The sequence below is a fragment of the Hemiscyllium ocellatum genome, chromosome 37 (genome assembly GCF_020745735.1).
Source record: "Hemiscyllium ocellatum isolate sHemOce1 chromosome 37, sHemOce1.pat.X.cur, whole genome shotgun sequence".
NCBI lineage: Eukaryota > Metazoa > Chordata > Chondrichthyes > Orectolobiformes > Hemiscylliidae > Hemiscyllium > Hemiscyllium ocellatum.
In genome coordinates, this window is record NC_083437.1 from 7,104,376 (window position 1) to 7,128,483 (window position 24,108).

The following is a 24,108-nucleotide window of genomic DNA, read 5'->3' on the forward strand; positions in this document are numbered from 1 at the left end:
AAACATTAACGCCATTTCTGTCTCCACAGATATTTTCACACCTGCTGAGTTTCTTTCCAATATTGGACATCCAGCCCAGTGAATTAGATTGCATTTTCTCCTGTCCTGAATCCAAATGTTTTAGCTACTTTCAAACTAAACTGGTCAGGAATGTTATTACACACTTCTGCAACAGGTTGGATCTCCAGGCCATGGTGAGCAGCCAGTGATAACCATTCCACTCTCATTACACCCTGCCCATTTCTGTGCCACTGAGCACAGTCCCAGCCCTCCTTGTGGCAATGAACAGAGCTCCTTCCTTCCTCCTTGTCACTAGCCAGAAGCAAGCCCATGCTGGCAATGCAAGGAGTGATCAATGGGTAAGGATGGCATGGCTGCTCCTAATGGTCAGGGAAGAAGTCACAGTCTAAAGATAGAGGGAATCCCTGTAGAGCAGCAAGAGGCCAGTCTGGCCATTGAGTCTGCACTGACCCTACAAAGAATGCTACCCCTACATGGGGCTTTTACCACAGTCAATCCACCGAGCCTACACATCTTTGATAGGAAACCAGTGCACCCAAAGGAAACCCACACATGGGACATCCCGACAGGGAAAAACCTTGCAAACTCCACACAGACAGTCGCACAAGGCTAGAATCAAACCCGGCTCCCGGTGCTGTGAAGCAGCAGTGCTAACCACTGAGCCAACGTGCCAACTGGGATAAGGAGGAATTTCTTCACCCTAAAATTGGTGAGCCGGTGAAATTCTCAGTCACAGAAAGTTGTTGAGACGAAACCATTGAATGGTTTCAAGGAGGAGTTCGGTATGGTTCTTAATGAGATCAAAGGGTACGGGGCAAATTGGGAACAGGGTACTGAGTTGGATGACCAGCTGTGATTATAATGAATGGCAGAGAAGGCTCCAAGGGTCAAATGGCTACTCCTGCTCCTGTAATTTTCTATGAATCGTAGCTGCCATAGCCCTACGGTTAAAGAGACACATCTTAATGGCGATTTGAATATTTATAATGACCAGCTCATGGAGAGTACAGATTAAAGGTCAGCCCAACAAGTAGTCTAAATCTTCGAGATATTGATCAGGGAAATTAATTATTCTTTTCTGAGTACTAATGCACCGGAAACAGAATCAGCTATTCTGATGCTAATAGTCGAATTTCATTCTAGCTTTCCATCAGGTTCCTCCATCCTCTTACCAGCTGATGTTACAAAGTCCTCATCATCTGATTCCAAGGGGAACCTCCGCCGTCGAAGGTGACTCTGGTCCAGCTCAGAGTCCTCTGGGATTGGAACTTCATCTAAAACCTTTGATGCATGTATAATCTGGAAAGACAAGACATGGAAAAGATTTTTACTTGCCAATTCCAACATAATAAATTCACATCTAGAAGGAACGTCTTGTCACTGAGGTACTGGGAGGTCGGGTTTTTCAAGTGGAACTTGCTCCATTAATTGACTCAAGACTTTCAGCACAGTTTTAGCTACACCACATACAAGTACCAATTAATTAATGTCATAAATGACTTTGTTACTTACTTTTTAACTAAACCATTTGATTGGTGGTTGAAGGGGAGGTTAGCAGCCATTACGTACAACAGTATAACTTGAAGAATGGTAGAGAAGGTGAAGGGATGACCGGGTTTTTCAGGACAGTGAGAGGGCATGAGAAGGCAAAATCTGTTCCTTCTAGTGAATCGATAATCCGTGGGCGGAGACCCAAAAACATTTGCAAAAGATTTGCAGTGGACACAACCTGTTTTTTTCTCCAAGCTATGGGGATCTGGGATGTTCCACCTGAATTGAAGTCGATTCTGTAAATGACCCTGGGAGTAGAGGTGGATAGGTATTTCAGAACGAGGAACATGCAGGGTCATGGACAAAATAAAACAATGGCTGGTATTACACACAATGCTTTTTCAAAGACCAGTCGAGGCACAATGGGCTGAAAAGCATGCTTCTGTGCTGTATGATTTTTCACAGGCAGTCACATAGTGCTAACGTCACTGGACTAGTGTTTCAGGGCTGCACTAATGCAACAGACACATGAGCTAAAATCACACTATAGCACTTTGAGGAATTCCGATTCAATTAACCTGTAAATGCATAATAAAATACAAATCTTGTTTATCAAGATCAGGAAGCTACCAAATGGTCATAATCAGATCAGAAATTATCAATGCAAAGAGGGCTCAATGGACCCGTCCTAAAGTGTGCTCAGGTGTACGTGTACTCGGGTGAATGCATGTATGAGTCTAACTACAGGTTATTTCTAGAACATACCCTCTCCAGGAGATAACAAACACTAACATCATCATCATAGTCCATCAACTTTAATTGTAGTTTTTAACCATTGTACAAATATTCTTGGCCACCACTTTCGTCCACATCACCTGGAATATGTTCAGCCAGAGTTGCTAACTCAACCTACAATCCTATGATGAATCTGTGCTCCTTTAATTCTGACTTCTTTATCTCCAATTTTAATTGCTCTAAAATTGGTGCTCATGATTTCAGCTGCCTGAGCCCTAAACCTTCCTATCTCAATTTCCTCTCCTATCACACCCTCAAAAACCCATCTCATTGACCTAGCTTCAGGGTGTTGGGCTTAAGTTCTTATGCGGCTTGGCATTGTGCATTGTTCTATAACACTCCTGTGAATCTCCTTGGGATTTATGTTTTATTCATTGATGGAGTGTAGGCTTCCTTGGCTGGACCAGTAGTTAATGCCCATTACTAATCCATTTAACTTGCACATTTTTGGATTGTGGGAAGAAACTGGAATACCTGGCAAAAACCCATGCAGACACAGTAGAATGTGCAAACTCCACACAGACACCCAAGGTTGCAATCGAACCTGGGGTCCTGGCACGGAGAGGCAGTAGTGCTAATCACTGTGCCACCACACCACCCTCCAACTCTTGGTGAATGTCCAGTTCAGTCACAATCTTGGTGTATGACAATAGACCAGTTATGAGATATGTACAATACTGACATCCACCATATGTATGCTGATTCCAAGTAAAGACTGACCGTCAAAATGAATTAAAATTCTTAAACTTTACTATTCCAAACAAAGAGAGATTAAGATTACAGAAATTCATTTCTGCAGTTTTTTAAAGTGGCAGTGAATCAGGTGCTGCCAGATCTTGTCACCTGCTGAAGCAATGTTCAAAACCAACACAACCACAACCTGGGCTCTGTGCAAGAATACCCAGGGATACAGAGGAAATGCTTCATTTTTTAAAAAAAAGTGTTTTAGGGAAGGGATGCAAGAATCATTTTTAAATAACACAAATAGATGTGGTTCTGTTCGCCGAGCTGGAAATTTGTGTTGCAAACATTTCATCCCCTGTCTAGCTGACATCCTCAGTGCTTGGGAGCCTCCTGTGAAGCGCTTCTGTGATGTTTCCTCCGGCATTTATAGTGGTTTGTATCTGCCGTTTCTGGCAGAATCTTCCCAAACAGTAGATTCAAACCCTATAAATGCCGGAGGAAACATCACAGAAGCGCTTCACAGGAGGCTCCCAAGCACTGAGGATGTCACCTAGACAGGGGACGAAACGTTTGCAACACAAATTCCCAGAACCACAATGACGAGCACCCAAGCTACAAATCTTCTCACAAACTTTGAACACAAATAGACTAGAAAATTGAAAAGCTAAATGCTGCAGGTACTGGAAATCTGTTAAGGAGAGAGAGAGACATTTCCAGAAAGTCAAGTGTACCTCAAGCATTCTCTCTTTACAAAGCTACAGGGAATCAGAGATAGAGGCCCTGAAACCATTTGAAAATGAGCAAGTGGAGCTGCACTTGTTTGGATCAACCAGGCTCCCATGTGGGATGGGCAAACAGCCCTCAGTGAAGGATGGCATGGAAGCAGCTGATGGCTGATTGAGATGGGACTTTCCAATAGAAAGAGTTCAGATTTCCAGAGGGGAGACATTGGAGGGATAAAGTTTTTGTCAACTCCAGAAAGTTTTCATCCAAAACGTGAGAGAGAGGGAGCAAAGCAAAATGAAAGTACTCTTCACTGAAGTGGAAAATACCTGTCTGAAATGAGAAAAATGGTCTGAATGGTGCATTTACTACATATAGAGATGCAAGCACTTAATTCACAGAGACTGAGCAATAGTTCAGAGCCTCTAGGATTCTGCAAAATTAATAATTAAAGAACAAGCCTACTCTCAGTGAATTCCCACTTCAGCTCTGTGGTTGAGCGCAAGGTGAGAACTATTCAGGGGATTAACCAACTGCAAATGAAGGAAGTTTCAAAGATTAGTATCATTCATCTAGTTGGCTATAAAGTGCTTTGGGACATCCTCAGGACATGAAAGGTACAAAGAAAATGTAAGTCTGTTCTTTCTTTACCTATCAGTTTTGCCACCAAGAACTTCAGTTATCCACTGCAATATTGCAGACACAGTGAATGACTGTTTAAGGAGACAAAACAGGAACGATGAGATGAAACGCTGACCTGGTTGACGGGCACTGAACTGGTTACCTAACAGGAAGTACTCCCAAGTCAAATCCACGGTGCAGTTTTATTTTGCATTAACTCTACACTGAATAATCAGACAGATAGACCAAATAAGAGAAGACCATGTGACCAGTCAAACCTAACCCATCAACAAAGCTTTTGGCAGTGCACCCTGCCACTGAACCTCACAAAGTGAGAGAATCATGTGAATTGAAAAAATGCAAGGTGTCGCATGAGATGCGACAAGCTATGTACAAAGCGGTTAGGATTCACTACATTACTGACTGCTGAAGTAAGCCTGAATTTTGACATTTGTTCCAATCTACCAGTCATGGTAAGCCTCAACTGTTTTATCTCTGACATAGTCACTATCACAGGGTCCTAGGGTGCTGGCACAACGTGGACCTGCTTTCATTGCAAGAAGCATCAAGCGTGAGGGCCAAAGACATGCTGTGACTACAGGGGATGAAGTGGGGGATGTGCTTGAAGGTGGGTGTAGTGAAAGATTGGAACTGCAGGGGAAGGGAGGAATGGGAGGGGAGGAATTAAGTGAGGGAGAGAGCACAAGTGAGAGCGAGAGGATAGGTTGGGTAGGTGGGTAGAGTGAGTGAATGTAGAGCGAGCATTTATTTCGCATGTTCTAGCCAACTGAAGCAGGCAGCCTTCTCCTGCCTGAAGACTTTTCATGGTCATTGTCAACCCTTTACTATGCCACTCTCATTTTTGATCCAAATTTCTACTGTTTAGCTATAAATAATGTCGAATGGAGTGAATTTTATGAAAATAAAGCCAGAAATGCATGAGTAGAAATAGGGGTCAAATACTTTTGTACAAAGTGATCCAATTTTCTCTCTTGAAAACTGCCCAAGGGCAATTCCACAGGAGATGGCCTGTTTAAACACAGTTCATCACAGCTGGGTAACTTCAACCTTCAAGCCAGAACCATCTGGCCTCGTTCTAACAAAGCAAAACTCTTCATATCTATTCTGCAACGATGAAGTCTAACAGCTGGCCCAGCCCTCGTTGGCAAATGATTTTGCACGAAGCATTGCAAAGACCCAACACGTGTGTAATCAACTGAAAGCCAGAATTAAAGGCAAATAGTCCCAAGGTGAAAGGTCTCATTCTTCACATAGTTGTAAAACTCCTTTCCCTGAATCTTTCACCAATGAAGGGGAATTATCAATGGACTCTAACTGCATTGCTGAGTATGTTGTATCCTATACACCCAACTCAAAGCAATTGTGCTGCCTTCACAAAGAGGCAAGCTGATGGGCAATTTCTTCAGAGTGATGTCCAAAAAATCTTTTTTTTTTAAAAACAGAGTGAACATTCTACTCAAAGTGTGGAACCCCACCCACATGGAAGTCACTGCAGCTTCACCAATTGACTAGATTAGATTCCCTACATATGGAAACAGGCCCTTCAGGCCAACAAGTCCACACCGACCCCCCGAAGAGTAACCCACCCACACCCATCCCTTAACCTACATTTACCCCCGACTTATGTACCAAACACTATGGACAATTTAGCACGGCCAATTCACCTGACCTGCACATCTTTGGATTGTGGAAGGAAACCGGAGCACCCAGAGGAAACCCACGCAGACGCAGGAAGAATGTGCAAACTCCACACAGTCGCCAGAGGTTGGAATCAAACCCAGCTCCCTAGTGCTGTGAGGCAGCAGTGGTAACCACTGAGCCACCATGCCAACCATTGATGCTTCTGAATGGGGGACAAGAAAGGACGGCAAGTTTGCATACTCAGAAGATCAGTGTGAATGTGATTAGTGTGCAGACTGGAAATAAAGAAATGCTACAGAAAAGATCAATGAACCATAACTGATTAAGGGTAAAGAACAGAGTCCAATTTGAAAGCAGAGGGCAAAACAGACAAGGCCTTCATTCCAAACAATGACATTCTCTGCTGGAAGTGTGGAGGGGTAATTGGTTTTGTGGACAGCCTGATGTCAATTGATCCAATTGTGAAAATACACATTTGGAAGGCTCTGGAAGGTTGGCCAATGAGAAAGGTCATGAAGAGAAAGCATAGAATTAAAGAAATGTTAGAAAAAAAGCAAAAGGAAAACATATTAAGAAAGGTAGCTTTGCTGGGAAAAGCAGGAAGTCTAGCTCTATACAAGAACAAGTTTAGGCAGTTACGAAACACAAAAATTAATCATTAAGGAGGAACAAAAACTTTTGACAGATCATTTCAAACTTAAAGCACCTACGTGAAAAAACAATAGGGGTTTGAATAAAGAGTTTACTGAGCAAGCATGTGAGGTGGACAATGAGGAATGGGTTTAAGACATAAAAACAGTCAGTAATCAGGTTTAAACAGGGTCATGAGGTGATGAATATGTGACCAAACTTTAGAGGATATCAACACTTCATGTCATTACCCGAGTCAGTACAAGGGCTGCTTCGTTATCGCTATTCTGGTAATGTGAACAAAAGACTAAGAAGTTAATCACAAGCACAGCTGGAATGTGGGGAGGACATGTTCATCAGGAGTTTGATTCGCATACTTAGTGGACAAAAACTGTATAAATACTAAAGATTGTGAGTACCATTTGCGGAGTAGTCTGAGAGAGCTCAAGGTTGGTAAGTGCTGCTACCGCTACTCTACTGAATACTTCCGCCATCCTGAGGTTTTAGAACCTCTGCTCAGACTAGGGCTTGGTGTCTCGTTACTCCGTTACAGTGATACTGTAGTAAATGTTTAAATAAATGTGCTAAACCTTTACTGGACAGCTTGTAAGAATTTTATTCCAGGCAACTGAATGATCTCAGGGCAAGAACCAGGGAAGGTTGAGTCCTCCTTTATCCACTGAAGCTCTTGGGGAGGCTTTGAAACTAATACCTGACAACTCATACTTTCTGTTACTCTGACATGATGTACCTTGTACATCACTGACAAGGTTAGTATTTATTGACCATCTCCAGTTCCCAAGAAGATGGTGGTGAGCTGTCTTCATGAAACTATTGGGGTGTCTGTGGTGTAGGGGTATTCATAGTTTTGGTAGAGAGAGAGAAGAGAGAAGAGAGAAGAGAGAAGAGAGATCCAGGATTTTAACCAGGAGACAGTGAAGGAATGGTGATATAGCTCTAAATCAGGTCCAAGCCTGGATATGGTCCAGATCATCCTGAATATTGATACAGAGTCAGTATCTGAAAAGTTGTGAATTATGTTGAACATCATGCATTTATCAGCAAACGTTCCCACATCTGACCTTCAGATGGATAGGTGGTCATTGATGTAGCAATTGAAGATCATTGGGTCTTAGACAATGAATTAAGGACCTCCAGCAGAAATGTCCTTGGACTAATATGATTAGCCTCCAACAATTGCAACCATCTTCCTTGGTGCTGGGTTCCTCCAACCAATGGAGAATTCCCCACCCCGTCCCTCAAATCCCACTGACTCCAGCTCAGCTGAAGCTCCTTGATGTTGCACTTGGTCAAATTCTGCTTTAAGGCAGCACTCTCACCTCCCCTCTGGAATTCAGCTCTATTGTCCATGTTTGAACCAAGGCTGTAATGGAGGTCAGGACTGTGCATCCCTAGCAGGATTCAAACTGAACATCAGTGATCAGGTTATTGTTGAGTAGGTACCCCCTTTGAGCAGACTGGCAACATCTTCCATCACTTTATCGAAGATCAAGACTAGACTGATAAGTTGGTAATTGACTGGTTTGAATATACCCTGTGTTTTGGGGACAGGACATACCTCAACAATTTTCCACATTGATGGGAAGAAATGTTATCCTTGCACTTTAACTAAGAACTAACTAGGAGACGTTGACTGGAAACTCATTCTAACTCAAAGAAAACACTTTCAGGAATGGATCTTGGCAAAAATTAGGATGAAGGTATCAACATGAACTGCAGTAAGACAGTAGATCAAATTCCTTCCAAAGGAATATTGCAAGCTAGAACAGACAGTAGCTTATCCTGTCATTAAAGCACAAGATAAAGCTGTAAAATTTCAGAGAAAATCCCGTTGTGATTCCCATAGCCTGCTATTCCTTTCTCTTTCATGGGGTTCTCTAGCTTTCTCTTGAAAGCATCAACATCATTCAGCTCATCTCCTCCCTGTGGAAATGGGTTCCACATTCCCACCTTTCTGTCTGAAGCAGTTTAATCTAAACATGTTTGTCAAAAATTATGAACAGCCTTTTTCAATCAAGCCCAATGATAAGAGTTTTTCCAGAAGTCATCCTTAAAACATCCACATCGAATCCATTTGACAGAAACCTCCCAGATACACATTGGTTCCCACTGCTCTAATTCACACTGCAAATAAAAATGTAGCTAAGACCCCAGGGACAATTTGATAACTGTAAGCCTCTTGTCTAAATACTAACCTCCCTGATCCTCTAACAGTCCTCTGCACTATTTTCTAATCTATATATATTGCTTGCATTACCAAATGATGAGTTTGTTTTACTTACTTTCACCTGTGAAGCATCATAACTGAAAGTATTAAAATTAACTACAACGTTAAGTCGATTCACTGCCATATCACTGCAATGTGGCAGAATGCAATCATACCTTTGCTGTCTGTTAGTAACAAATATACATTTCCAACATGCTCAACACCCTTCTCCATCAATTGAATATCAGAGAATAATATCAGGGAGAAGAATGTTCCTAACACTAGGTGAAGCTCACTTTCCTTCACTACAATTTGAAAGCTACAGACTTTCTCGCTGTAGATATCTCTACACAGGAGCCTCAGAAAGGAGTTCAAACGTAACAGTGAATACATGACTTCCCTGAGCTCATAAAGGTAATTTCAGCATGATTTAATTTAGGTCTACAACCCAGGGCTTCAAACACATGACTTGTTCCATACGAAAGTTTTAGGGAAAGCGTCACCCACCAAAACTTTCAGCTGGAGACAAGTTAAGACTCAATTTATTTATAACTTGTAACAGCTTGTTACATTCTATTTTCAAACAAGCTCATATGGAAGGTGATATAATTGCATCACTTGCACTCTACTTACCAATGAGAACGCTTCTCCCTGAATCAGCAGCACTGAACTCATCTACTTTTTAAACTTACTCTCAGGATGTAGGTGACAGTAGCAGGACTGTAACCATAATCTTTCTCCCCTCTACAATGTTGGTGGTGTGTAGTCTCGAAGAGACTGGTTTGCTCAGTCTCCTTAACAGGGACTAGAGACAGATGCAGGGCAGTTGAGAAACTAATGCCTTTTCATAACAATCTGGGAACTTGGGCAGCATCTATCAAACCTGCAAAATCACTAAATAAAAAATTGAAAGAACTGGGGATGCTGTAAATCAGAAACATCAATGGAAATTGCTGGAAAATCTCAGCAGATCTGGCAGCATCTGCAGAGAGAAATCAGAGTTATCGTTTCAGGTTGAGCGACCCTTCCACTGAACTGCCTAGGAGACAAGGATTGCAGATGCATAGGAACACCAGCATCTCAAAGACTCACATGGGACTTGAAATGTTAACTCTACTTCTTTCTATGGATGCTGCGAGGGCTGGTAGAATTTCTCCAGCATTTTCTATTTCAATCCTCACATCAGTCTGATGTAGAATTACATTGTCATTCCTTCACTGTTTGCGAGGTCAAAATCCTGAAACCTCCTTCCTAATGGCACTGTAGGATACCTACTGAGTACCACTGCAGTGGTTCAAGGAGATTGCTACCTGCAGCTCTGCCAGACAATTAGCGATTAGTAATAAAATGTTCACAAGCGAAACTGTGGGAGAAAAGCAAACTACTTTCCCTGCCCACCACTTGCTCACAGAACCCATGTTTGTTTTCAGCCAAAGGCAGCCTACCCACAATGCCACTGGCTCCTCAACTTGACCACACTCAGCTCAGGAACTGACACTGAAACGAGACATTACCTAAGCAGTTTCCCGACTGAAGGAATACACTATCTAAATGATCTGCTAACTGGTTTTCCTATCTCACAATTGTACCAGGGCTCCTGAAGCCTCAAATGTATCCCCAGGTACTCAATCCCCACAAAGCCCATGCAGACTAGGTGGCACCAAGATACCTGACAGGAATGAACACTGCCCTGGGACTTATTAAAGCCAGGATGCTAGCCATTAGCACCTGTTTTTGAAGATGAGCTAAACCTCCTGTTATAATTGTTAACTGATGGATAATGCTGGACAAGCAATCATTTTTTATTAACTGTAATTGAAACTGCATTGTCTGGTAATTAACATTACACTGCTGTAACCCCACAAAACTGGCTGTACCTACTGCTCGAAGAGGAGAAGCCTTGACTTAACTGTGCAAAGCATCTGTTTTGTATCAGTCCATTCAACTTCTCCTCCCAAGATATCATGAGAAATAAATCAGTGTTCGTCAATTTCACAAGATCAGTGTTTGGCCTCTATTTGTAATTGGACAATTCTCTGACAGAACAGAAACAAATACAAAATGTACACCTAAAGGATCATTCAACTTTATTATGTGACATGGTGGGATCTGAGCTCACTCTATTGCTATAGCACCGTCCTAGCCATTACACTGATGGTACCATCCTGTGTTTAACTACTTACAGAATAGTCACAGTGAAAGAATTCATTGAGAACAGTGTAGATAGATACAATTTCAAGGACTGTGAAAGGCAACATAGAGCCTTTCTCATCACAGCTAGACAAAAACATTTCCTAATGCAGTACAAGAGCTAGATACTGTGGACGAGTAAAGCAAGGGGCACCCAGAAGTCAGGCGAAAAGGTAGCACCAAACAAAAAGGGCGGAATCAATGCAGTAACTTCCTCAGTCGTTCCTTCACCATCCAAACGTAGCAGGACTCTCACTTTAAAAATGTCTAAAAATAACTGTCCTTTACAGTCTCTACAAATAGAGCAGAACATTGCTCAACCAATTTTGGAGAGAAGACGATAGAAGGAAAGAAAGGTGGTTAATGTGAATGAGGGACAGAGAGAAAGAAAATGTAAATGCAACAGGGATAGAAATCGAAGGAGACAATGGCTGAGGTAGGCCCTGGAGATGATGGTGCTTTTCTCATTGCACTTAAATACTGGTTTAGATAGGAGGAAGACACCAGTATCAATGTCTACGCTGGTGCTCATGATAATGAGAGACAGACCCATACCTTTAGTAAAAACCAAAAGAACTGCAGATATTGAAAATCAGAAACAGAAGTAGAAACTGCAGGAAAAACTCAGCAGTTTTGGTAATATCTGTGGAGAAAAAGCAGAGTTAACATTTCAAGTCCAGTGACCCTTCTTCAGAAGTTTAGCAATTTCTGTTTTTCTTTGTTTCCCATATCTTTATTATTCAGCGATGGTCAATGCCAGGGATATTCAGCAACAGTCAACAGGATGGAACATGGACTCAGCAACACTCGATCCTGCAAATCAACACTGGTTACAAAGCAGCTGGTCATTATCGTGAAGCTTAGTCTTAACACTGGTCACATTGTCCTCGGTACAAACTGGATTCAAGATGTGCAGATTATAGAGTCATAGAGTCATAGAGATGTACATCATGGAAACAGACCCTTCGGTCCAACCTGTCCATGCCGACCAGATATCCCAACCCAATTTAGTCCTACCTGTCATCACCCGGCCCATATCCCTCCAACCCTTCCTATTCACATACCCATCCAAATGCTTCTTAAATGTTGCAATTGTACCAGCCTCCACCACATCCTCTGGCAGCTCATTCCATACACGTACCACCATCTGTGTGAAAAAGTTGCCACTTAGGTCTCTTTTATATCTTTCCCCTCTCACCCTAAACCTATGCCCTCTAGTTCTGGACTCCCTGATCCCAGGGAAAAGACTTTGCCTATTTACCCTATCCATGCCCCTCATAATTTTGTAAACCTCTATAAGGTCACCCCTCAGCCTCCAACGCTCCAGGGAAACCAGCCCCAGCCTGTTCAGCCTCTCCCTATAGCTCAAATCCTCCAACCCTGGCAACTTCCTCATAAATCTTTTCTGAACCCTTTCAAGTTTCACAACATCTTTCCGATAGGAAGGAGACCAGAATTGCACGCAATATTCCAACAGTGGCCTAACCAATGTCCTGTACAGCCGCAATATGACCTCCCAACACCTGTACTCAATACTCTGACCAATAAAGGAAAGCACACCAAACGCCTTCTTCACTATCCTATCTACCTGTGACTCTACTTTCAAGGAGCTATGAACCTATGAAGCATCCAGTCATGCAGAATTGACTCCTTCTGATGAGCTGTCCTTTCGGTGCTTGTACAGTATGGGATGAATAAATTCAGAGGAGATTGTAATCCAAAACATTATGAAGAACGCAAGACATCTGGAGTCATTCCAAGAGTACAAATGAAGAGTATCACATCAACTTATGGATGAAGAGATAGCGTCAGAAACTTCTACCACAATATAGTCACAAAACTACATGTTGCAGATACTTTTAATCAACCTGTTCAGAGGCATTATCATACCTCTGCAGCAGGTGAACAGGTCTTCTGGCCTAAAGGCAAGAACGCTAGCATACACTACCGGGCCAAGCTGCATGTTACACACCATTCACAAACTCAGGATTTCAAGATATTTTTAGCAGGCACAGCCCTTTGCTTTCAGCTGCAGATTCTACTCCGGACTGAATCAAAATCAGCTCATGTAAGTGGCTCATCAACCCTCCTCCCCCGATATGTTTGCAAAACCATGTTTTAATGAGCTTCATCATTCCATTGCCAACTTGTCAGAAGTTCTTAAATATTTTCTTAAACAAATATGGTGGCATGGCAGCTCAGTGGTTAGCACTGCTGCCTCACAGTGCTAGGGAGCCAGGTTCGATTCCAGCCTCAGGTGACTGCCTGTGTGGAGTTGCACATTCTCCCAGTGTCTGTGTGGGTTTCCTCTGGGTGCTCTGGCTTCCTCCCAGAGTCAAAAGATGTGCAGGTTAGGTGGACTGGCCATTGGAAATTGCCCATAGTGTCTAGGAATGTGCAGGCTAGGTGGATTAGCCATGGGAAATGCAGAGTTACAGGGACAGGGTAGGGGGTTAGGTGGGATGTTGTTCAGAGGATCGGTGTGGACTTGATGGGCTGAATGGCCTGCTTCTACACTGTAGGGATTCGATGGGCTCTATGTACTCATTAACAAAATGATATCCTAACTGTATGCAACATTCAAGTTTCAAGGAGCATTACAGAGCAAAGCTGAAGGTGCAGAAAAGATGGAAAAATACAGAAGCTCATTGGGCTGGGCTCTCCATTCCCATCACCCATTGACACAGTTGCCAGCTATCGATTGCCCAGGTTCCCAGTGGCCAATTCAGAGTGCAGGTTCGACAGATATGAAAAAGCTAAACATTGAGGATTCCCGTTGTATCTTATACATAGGAATCAACAGCCTGAATGTGCTTTAAAAATAAATGCCAAACAGCTGGCCATGTGTTCAATGTGCATTGCTGCTGTGAAAGTAATTGTTCATAGATTCCAAACCTGCTGATAAAATTAAAAACTAAAGCGTGCATTTTACCTTTATGAATGACATTTTTTTAAAACCATGTGAGGGTTTATTGACTTAATCAGTCTTACCCCTCTCCTCTCACATCCAGTGTCATAGCTGTTCAGACAGCCAATAACCAGCATCTGTTTCTCTTAAGATTTATTCGTGTCATTGTTAAGGTTATCAAAACAGACATTAACAAAATTAACTAATACATGAAGTTGGTTACATCATCAAACTACACAATAGCTTTGAGGCAGAGGTGAATTTTAGGGCGAAGGAGAACGAATCTGGGGGTGAACAGCAGCAGCAGGAGAAATACCTGAGCAGCAGGCTGGCTCAAGAGTGAACATGGGGCTAAATCTACAGGCAGTGCTCCAGAGGCGACATCACAACTCAAAGTGACTGAAGTTTGGCTGCTCAAGAACCAGGTTTGCAGACTGAATGGTGTCCAGAGAGAGGTAAAGTGTTTACTTTTATGGTGATAATCTGCTAGGAATAGACAGTAAGAGTGAGAGACCTGAGTTTAGTGGCTAATGGATTAGGTTGTGTAAACAGTTCCTTGACTATTGTCTGTCATTGTTAAGGTTGACTTAGTCGATAAGGTTCATAATGGCTCTGTGGAATGCATCTTTTGCAAAATGTGAGAAATCATGTACACTTTCAGTTTACATGGTGACGACTTCTGAAGGAAATGCGTTCAGCTGCAGCTCTTAATCTGCCACATGGAATTGCAGCTGAACATACTTTGGGGCATTGATGAGATTGAGATTGTCATGGAGAGCATATGTTGTGAGTTGGTCACACCACCAGTAAGGGCGACAGGAAGACAAGTAAGCATGGGTAAGCAGTGCAGCAGTCCCCTGCGACATTCCCTTCTTGTTTTGGATACTGTTGGGAGGATATAGCCTCTCGGGAGAAAGCAGCAGTAGCAGCGCCATCAGTGGCATTACGACTGGCACTGTTATACAGCAGGGAGGGTCAAAGTGTAGGCGAGCAGACATGATAAGGGATTCTATAGTCAGAGGCACAGAGCACAAGCAAGACTCCAGGATGGAGTGTTGCCCCCTTAGTACCAGGGTCAAGAATGTTTCTGAGCAGCCAGAGTACACGTTGAACTAAAACAAGCAGAAAGAGAGATGAGGTCCTGCAAAGGGAGCTCAGGAACTTATGTGGGAAGTTGAAAAAGCAGAATCTCTATTGTTGTCACCTCAGGCTTACTTATTGTGTCACGTGCCAGTGAGGTTAGGAATAGGAAGATATTGAATTCAATACCTGGCTAAAGAGCTGGTGTAGGAGGGAGGCTTTCAGGTAGGCAGATCATTGGGATCTCTTCTGGGGCAGGTGGGATCTTTACAAAAAGGAGAGGTTGCACCTAAACTGGAGGGGCACCAATATCCTGGCAAGGAGGTTCACTAGTGCCATTTGGGAGGGTTAAAACTAATGCGGCAGTGAGTGGGAACCAGAGCAGCAAGTGAAACGACTGAGGAGAAGTGAAGAGACTAAGGACAGTAGGTGGAAGAACAGATTGGGAAAGGCTACTGAACATGATGGGACTGGCAGCCTGAGGTGCATTTGTTTTAGTAAGAGGAGTATAAAAAATAAGGCAAATGAACTTAGAGTGTGGATTAATATATATAACTATGATGCTGCAGCTATTACAGAGGCATGGTTGAGGGGGGGACAAGGATGGCAGCTTAATATTCTGGGATTTAGGTGTTTCAGGTGAGATAGAGGGGATGTAAAAGAGGTGAGGGAGTAGTGTTACTGATGAGGGGAAATATCATAGTTGTACTTAAGGGGGGTTCACCAGCGAGGCCATATAGGGAGAGCTCAGGAATAGGAAAAGGGCAAAAACTTTGATGGGATTGTACTACAGGCCTCCCAACAGCCAATGGTCATACAGAAATAGATATGTGACAGATTATGGAAAGATATAAAAACAATGGGGTTGTTCTGGTGGTGATTTTAACTTCCCCTATATTGACTGGGACTCATTCAGTGATAGGGGCTTAACACAGGGAGAACTTATTAGGCGTTTCCAGACAGGTTTTTGAAACATGTAAATAAATAAATAGCCCAACTAGGGAAGGGACCATACTAGACCTGGTATTGCGGAATGAGCCCAGCCAGGTTATTGAAGTTTCAATGGGGAAGCATTTCAAGAACGGTGACCATAATTCTGTAAGTTTTAAATTACTTATTGATAAGAGTAGTCCTCAGTTGAAAGTACTAAACTGGGGGAATGCTAACTGCCATCATATTAGGCAGGAACTGGGAAATATAGGCTGGAAGACTGTTTGAGGATAGCATCACGTCTGGTATGTGGGAATCTCTCAAAGCCGGTTGATTAGAATTCAGGACCAGCATATTCCCTTGAAAATGAAGGATAAGGATGGTAAGGTTCGGGAACTGTGGATGTCAAGAGTAATTGAGAGCCTACTCAAAAAGGAGGCATACTGTAAATTTAAGGAAACCAAAGAAGATGGACGCCTCGAAGAATGCAAAGATAGCTGGAAAGAATTCAAACAAGGAATTAGGAGGGCTAAAAGGGCCATGAAATGTCTCTTGCAAACAGGATTAAAGGAAATTCCCAAGGAATTTTAAACGTATATAACTAACAAGAGGGCAGCTAGAGGTAAGATAGGTCTACTCAAGGTCCAAGGAGGCAATTTATGCATGAAGCTGGGGAGAGTGGGTGAGGTCTTTAACAAATACATTGCATCTGTATTCACAATGGAGCAGTACATGGTGGATGGTGAGTCCAGAGATGGAATGTCAATATAAAAAAAGGCATGGTGTGTTTTAAAAAGCATTAAGGTAGACAAATTCCCAAGACCTAATGTGATCTATCCCAGCATGCTAAGGGAGGCAGGTGAGGAAATCGCTGAGGTCACAGGAGAGGTCCCTGCAGACCGGAGAACAATCAACATTGTTCCTTTATTTAAGGAGGGCAACACGGATAATTACAGATGAGATGAGCCTTACATCAATGTGATGGATGTTACTGGAAAAGGTTCTTAGGGATAGGATTTACTCACATTTGGAAAAATATGGAACTAGCGATAGGCAGCATAGCTTTGTACAGGGAATGTCATGTCTCAAAAACTTGATTTGATTTTTTTTGAAAAAGCAACAAAGATGATTGATGAAGGCAGACCAATCAATATTGTGTATACGGAGTTTAGCAAGATCTTTGACAAGGTCCCTCATGTCAGGTTGTCACAAAAGATGAAGTCACATGGGACATAAAGCAAGCTGGCAAGATGGTACCAAGAACTGGCTTAGTCACAGAAGTGTGTGTAGTGGTGGACGGGTTTTTTTTCTGACTGGAGATCTGTGACCAATGGTGTTCCACAGGAATCAGAGCTGGGACTCCTATTTGTTTATAATTTATAAATTTAGAGGAGAATGCAGATAAGAAAGAAATTGTGTAGTAAGTTTGCAGGTGCAAAAACTCGGAGTTGCGGATCGTGAGGAGGATTGGCAGAGGATACAGCAGGATATAGGTAGTCTGAACACTTACATGGAGAAATGGCAGATGGAGTTTAAACCAGACAAGTGTGAGGTGATGCATTTTTGAAGATCTTATGCAGGAGGGTATGTATACAGAAAATAAAGTCCTAGAGTTATACAGTGCAGAAACAGATCATTTGGTCCAACTCATCAATAATGACCAGATATCCTGAACTGATCTTGTCCCATTTGCCAGCATCTGGCCCATATCCCTCCAAACCTTTCCTATTCATGTACCTATCCAAATGCCTTTTAAATGTCATAATTGTACCCATCTCCAAACTTTCTATAGCAGCTCGGTCCATACATGTAACACTCTCTTCATGAAAAAGTTGTCTCTTACCTCTCTTTTAAACCTTTCCCCTCTCGTCTTAAACTTATGCCCTCTAGTTTTGGATTCCCGTACCCTGGGAAAAAGACTTTGGCTATTCACCCTATCCATGCCCCTCATGATTTTATAAACCTCTACAAGGTCACCCCTCAGTCTACAATGCTCCAGAGAAAAATGTCCCAATCTATTCAGCCTCTTCCTATAGCCTCAAACCCTCCAATCTCAGCAACATCTTTGTAAATCTTTTCTGAACCCTTTCAAGTTTAGCAACATCTTTCCTATAGCAGGCAGACCAGAATAGTAAGCAGTGTTCTAACAGTGGCCTAATCAATGTACTGAAAAGCTACAACATGACATCCCAACTCCTCCAGTCAATGCACTGACCAATGAAGGCAAATACCTTCTTGATCACCCTGTCTATCTGCAACTCCACTTTTAAGGAACAACGCACCTGCACCCCGAGGACATATAAAGGGACCTAGGTGTACAGGTCCACAGTCCCGCAAAAGTGGCAACACAAGTGGATAAGGTGGTCAAGACAACAAATGGCAGGTCAGGCTAAACAGTATAAAAATTGGCAAATCATGTGGCAGCTGTATTGAACTTCATTTAGGCCACATTTCGAATATTGTGTACAGTTCTGGTCACCACACTACCAGAAAGATGTGGAGGCTTTGGAGATGGTGCAGAAACAGTTGACCAGGAGGTTGCCTTGTTTGGAGGGTATTAGCTATGAGGAACAATTGGACAAACTTGGTTTGTTTTTACTTAATATCAAAGGGTGACTTGATAGAAGTTCACAAAACTATGACAGGCCTGGATAGAATGGATAGTCGGAGTCTTTATCCGAGAGTAGAAATGTCAATTACTAGGGGGCATAGGTTTATTACAAAGGGAAAAAGTTTCAAGGAGAGGTAACAGGCAATTTGTTTTTATACAAAGAATTGTATATGCCTGAAATGTGCTGCCTGAGGTGGTGGAGAAGACAGATACAATAACAATGTTTAACAGGCATATTGACAGATATATGAACAGGCAGGGACAAGAGGCATATAGACCATGTAGGGGACAAAAAGGTTTTTAGCTTATAATGCTATTGTGGGTTAGCGTGGTCTTAGTGGGCTGAAAGGCCTGTTCCCCTGTACTGTGCTTTGTTCTTTAGTTAGGCATCCCATAGGAATTTCCTCAATCACTGTAAAACAGGTAAGGTATATATTTTATGAAATGGCTTCTGTTTAAGGGAACATTTTACTTCTACATGGAGAGACACGACTGCTCAAGTTCCCAGCACGAGCCTCAGTCACCCCTTATAGTGTTCAAGTAAAGCAGAATGAAATGGTACTGAGCCTTACAAAGCTGGGGTTTTTAAAAACTCATTCTCGGGATGAGGGCGCCACTGGCTAGGCCAGCGTTTACTGTCCATCCCCGAGGGCAGTTAAGAGTCAACCACATTGCTGTGGGTCTGGAAGGCAGTTTCCTTCCCAAAAAGGGCATTTGTGAACCAGATGGTTTTTTCCAACATTGACAATGGATTAAACTCATAATTCCAGACTTGATGGTAATAGTAGAGCGGTGGGCTGAACATCAGCTAACTTAGACTCTGAATGATGACAATTCTGCTACTGAAGGCCCACAGTGCATCATGAGCTTTTAGTTTACAGTTGCTAGATATTCATGAAACTATTTCACTCAGCACAGTGTGGTGTCACATTATACAAAACAGGATCATTGTCTTCGTGATGTCAGGATTTTGACTTAAGAACTGTTTTCATGGTCACGCTTATCAATAAAGGGACAAGTTTACACGGAGAGTTTCTATTATAAGTTACGAATAACATGACAACTGTTGAAAGTGCTGTCAAAATCAAAAGTAGTTTTAACCTACTTATTAAAGTAACCAGATAATATCTCAGTGAATAGTTTAAAATGTTGGCCTCACATCTGATAAAGCAATTCATTTCACAAGTGAAAGCGAATAGTGTGATGTGGAATGGTGTGATGAGAAAGCACTGCTCCTGAATTTTAAGTGCTTTATACTAGAGAGCTCAATTACTCTGCCAGTCAGCACTTGTTCCAACTTTATTTGAAAGAATTTAAAGACACAGCATTTTTAGGAGATAAAACAATAGAAATATTATTACATGCTGCTCAGTCAGTCGAGGAGAGAGGATTTGCAGAAATCTCCAATGATGGAGCAGGTGGAAATGTGATATATAACACTGCCTGCACTATATATTAGACCATTCAACCATGATTATGGGACAGATTCGATAGGGAGAGACACGGACAGAAAGATAGCAATCGAGCAAGAGGAGGAGGAAACAAGGGAACAATTGTTCAGGATCAAGGATGAAAAAGGAAATTAGAGGGAGAGATTGGCAATGAGAGATGGAGAACACTTGCATTTTATGATTACTTAAGGCTGGGTGTAGAAGTTGAGAATAGCTCTAATTTTACATTCAGATACTTAGGCTCAATAATTGCATCAGAGAAGGAAAGTGTAAAGAAAATATGTGGTGGTCATTCAGTCCATTGAGCCTGTTCAACCTTTCAAACAGATCATGGTTGATCTTCTACCTCAAGATTCCCAGACTATCCCCATGGCTCTTAATACTTTGAATATCTACAAATATCACAACTTTGACTGCACACACAGCAATTGATTCTTCACAGTCCTCTGGGCAGAGAATTCCAAAGATTCAACGCCTTTATGACATAGAAATTTCCCTGTGTTTCATTCACAAAGTCATGGAGATGTATAGCATGGAAACAGATCATTCGGTCCAACTTATCCATGCCGACTCAATATCCCAACCTAATCTAGTCCTATTTGCCAGCATCTGGCTCATATCCCTCTAAATCCTTCCTAAACACACACCCGGCCAGAATACTTTTAAATGTTGCAATTGTATCAGCCTCCACCACTTGCTCTGGTAGTTCATTCTATACACAGCATCCTCTGCATCAAAAAGTTGTCCTTTAGGTCCCTTCTCAATCTTTCCCCTCTCACCTCTAGTTCTGGACTCCTCCACCACAGGGGAAGATCTTGTCTATTTACCCTATCCATGCCCCTCATGATTTTTTAAACGTCTATGAAGTCACCCTCAGCCTCTGACGCTCCAGGGAAAACTGCTCTAACATATTCGACCTCTCTCGAGAGCTCAAATCCTCCAACTCTGGCAACATCTTTGTCAATCTTTTTGGAACCCTTTCAAGTTTCACAACATCCTTCCGACAGGAGGGAGACCAGAATTGCACACAATATTCCAAAAGTGGTCTAACCAATATCCTGTACAGCTGCAACATTACCTCCCAACTCCTGGACTCAACCTTCTGACCATTAAAGGAAAGCATACCAAACGCCTTCTTCACTATCCTATCTACTTGTGACTTTACTTTCATGGAACTATAAACCTGCACTCCAACGTCCCTTTGCTCAGCAACACTCTCCAGGACCTTACCATGAAGTGTATAAGTCCTGCTCTGATTTGCCTTTTCAAAGTGCAGCATCCCACGTTTATCAAAATTAAACTCCATCTGGAACTCCTCAGCCCATTTGGCCCATCTAATCAAGATCCCGTTGTAATCTAAGGTAACGTTCTTCATTGTCCACTATACCTCCAATTTTGGTGTCATCTGCAAAATATACCTCCTATGTCCACATTCAAATTATTTACATAAATGACTAAAAGCAGTGGACCCATCACCGACCTTTGTGACACACCACTGGTCACAGGCCTCCAGTCTGAAAAGCAGCGCTCCACCAAAACCCTCTCCCTTCTACCTTCTAGCCAGTTCTATATCCAAATGGCTAGATCTCCCACTATTTCATGAGATCTAACCTGGCTAACCAGTCTACCTTGAAGAACCTTGTCAAACGTCTCAGTGAAGTCCATACAGATGACGTCCACCACTCTGCCCTCATCAATCCTCTTCGTTACTTCTTCAAAATACTCAATCAAGTTCATGAGACATAATTTCCCACGCACAAAGCCATGTTGACTATCTCTAATCAGTCCTTGCCTTTCCAAATACAAATCCTGTCCCTCAGGATTCCCTCCAACAACTCGCCCACCACCGATGTCAGGCTCACCAGTGTATAGTTCCCTGGCCTTTCCTTACCACCCTTCTTAAACAGTGGCACCATGTTAGCCAACCTCCAGTCTTCCGGCACCTCACCTGTGACTATCAATGATACAAATATCTCAGCAAGAGGCCCAGCAATTACTTCCCTAGCTTTCTACAGAGTTCTGGAGTACACCTGATCAGGTCCTGGGGATTTATCAGAATCTACGCGTTTCAAGACATCCAGCACTTCCTCCTCTGTAATATGGACATTTTTCAAGATGTCACCATCTATTTCCCCACATTCTACATCTTCCATATTCTTCTCCACAGTAAACACTGATGCAAAATACTCGTTTAGTATCTCCCCCATCTCCTGCGGTTCCACAGAGATGCTGCCTTGCTGATTTTGAGGGGTCCTATTCTCCCCTTAGTTACCCTTTGGTCCTTAATGTAGTTATAGGATCCCTTTGGACTCTCCTTAACCCTATTTGCCAAAGCTATCTCATGCTCCCTTTGTGCACTCCTAATTTCCCTCTTTAGTATACACCTACTGTCTTTCTACTGTTCTAAAGATTCACTTGAGGTCTGCTGTCTGTACCTGACATGTACTTCCTTCTTTTTCTTAACCAAAACCTCAATTTTATCTAGTGATCCAGCATTCCTGACACCTATAGCCCTGCTTTTCAGTCCTGAACACCCTCCTCCATATTGGACCTTCCAACCAGGGGAACTTCCTTCCTGCATTCTTGTCAAGTCTTTTAAGAATTGCACACACTTCAACAAAGTCAGTGTTCATTCTTCTAAATTCTACAGAATACTGGGACAGTCTCCTCAGGACATTCCTGCCACTGCAGGTATCGAATTGGTGAACATTTGGTGCACTTCTTCCTTGGCACCAATGTTCTCCTGTAGGTAAGAAAATCAAAACTGTAAACAATTTTCTAACTATGAACTCACCAAGGATCAACAGAATTGCAGCAAGATTTTTCTACTGCTACTCTCAAATCATTTTGCAATAAATGCCAATGTGCTGTCTGCCTATTTACTTGCTGCACCTGCATGCTAGCTTTCAATGACCAAATAACAAGGACACTTCCCAATCCCCCATCTTTTAAAACACTTGGCACTTCTAGTTTTTCTACGAAAGCAGACAACTTCACATTTTTCCGCATTATATTTCATCTGCCACGTTCTAGTTCACTCATCTGGTCTATCCAGGTTGTTTTGAAGTCTCTTTGCATTTACCCCACAACTCTCTCATTCTCACTTTGTTTTGTAACATCAGCATTTGGTCCCCACATCAAAGCTGCTAAACCAAATTGTGAATAGCTGGAGCCCAAACTGGTAACCTTCTGAGATCATCTACTCAAACAGCTTGCTGACCAGAGAATGACGTATTCAGTCCTACTCTCTCTGCCTGTTAACCAATAAGTTGTGAGAAAATATGAAAATATCTATTTTGGCTGAAATTACACTAACTAAATTGTGAGAAAGGTCGCTGCTCGTTGGATGCTGCCTGAACTGCTGTGCTTTTCCAGCACCACTGATCCAGAATCTGGTTTCCAGCATCTGTAGTCATTGTTTTTACCTGTGAGAAAGGTCTGCATGTTTCAATCTGGATTACTCAGAAACGCCCAAGACACATGCACATTCATATTTGTTTTCTTCATGGATTCTTCACTGCAGCGGTGTCAGCAGTGACTGCTACACCCGATGCATGGACTCTTGGAATGGCGACAGGGCGTCAGCTGCAGCAATGGCAGAGCAGTGACTCCTGCCTGTGGTAGGCCCAGAGCCTGAATCCTCTGGCAGCAGCAGCAGGTCGTTGACTGCAGCAGTGTCAGTGCCCAGAGCAGGGGCTCCTGCCTGCCTCGGAGCAAGGACCTTGTAGAAGTTCTAGAGCTGTGTTTGGGAGCTCAATCGATGAAAATTAACTTTATTTAAGTACTTTTGTTTTAGTCTTTTGCAACTCAAAGTGGTGCTGGACTGTGACAAAACACTTTTCACTGTACCTCCCTAGCTATTTGTGAAAAGAAATCATTCATATTCAGAAAGAGGAGGGTAACAAACATACATATACAGCTGAAATGAGAAGATAGCAGAAATAAAAAGATGGTGAAAACAATTTGTCAAAAATGATAGATTTGGACAGATACAGCAAAATGAGGGATTTCAACAGTGAACACAAACTCTGATCTCACCAAACGATTCAGAAGACGGACATCTGGCTAAGAACAGTGCACAGAG

General features: G+C 42.5%; 1 protein-coding gene across 3 annotated transcripts in view; it reads right to left on the minus strand.

Moving 5' to 3' along the window:
* hspg2 (heparan sulfate proteoglycan 2) overlaps positions 1-24,108 on the minus strand; it is a 530,364-nt gene that overhangs the window by 394,103 nt on the left and 112,153 nt on the right. For all 3 annotated transcript variants that reach the window (XM_060851818.1, XM_060851817.1, XM_060851815.1), the window contains exon 2: positions 1,194-1,320. In XM_060851818.1, coding sequence (XP_060707801.1) covers positions 1,194-1,320 — 127 coding nt within the window. The remainder of the gene's footprint in view (positions 1-1,193; positions 1,321-24,108) is intronic.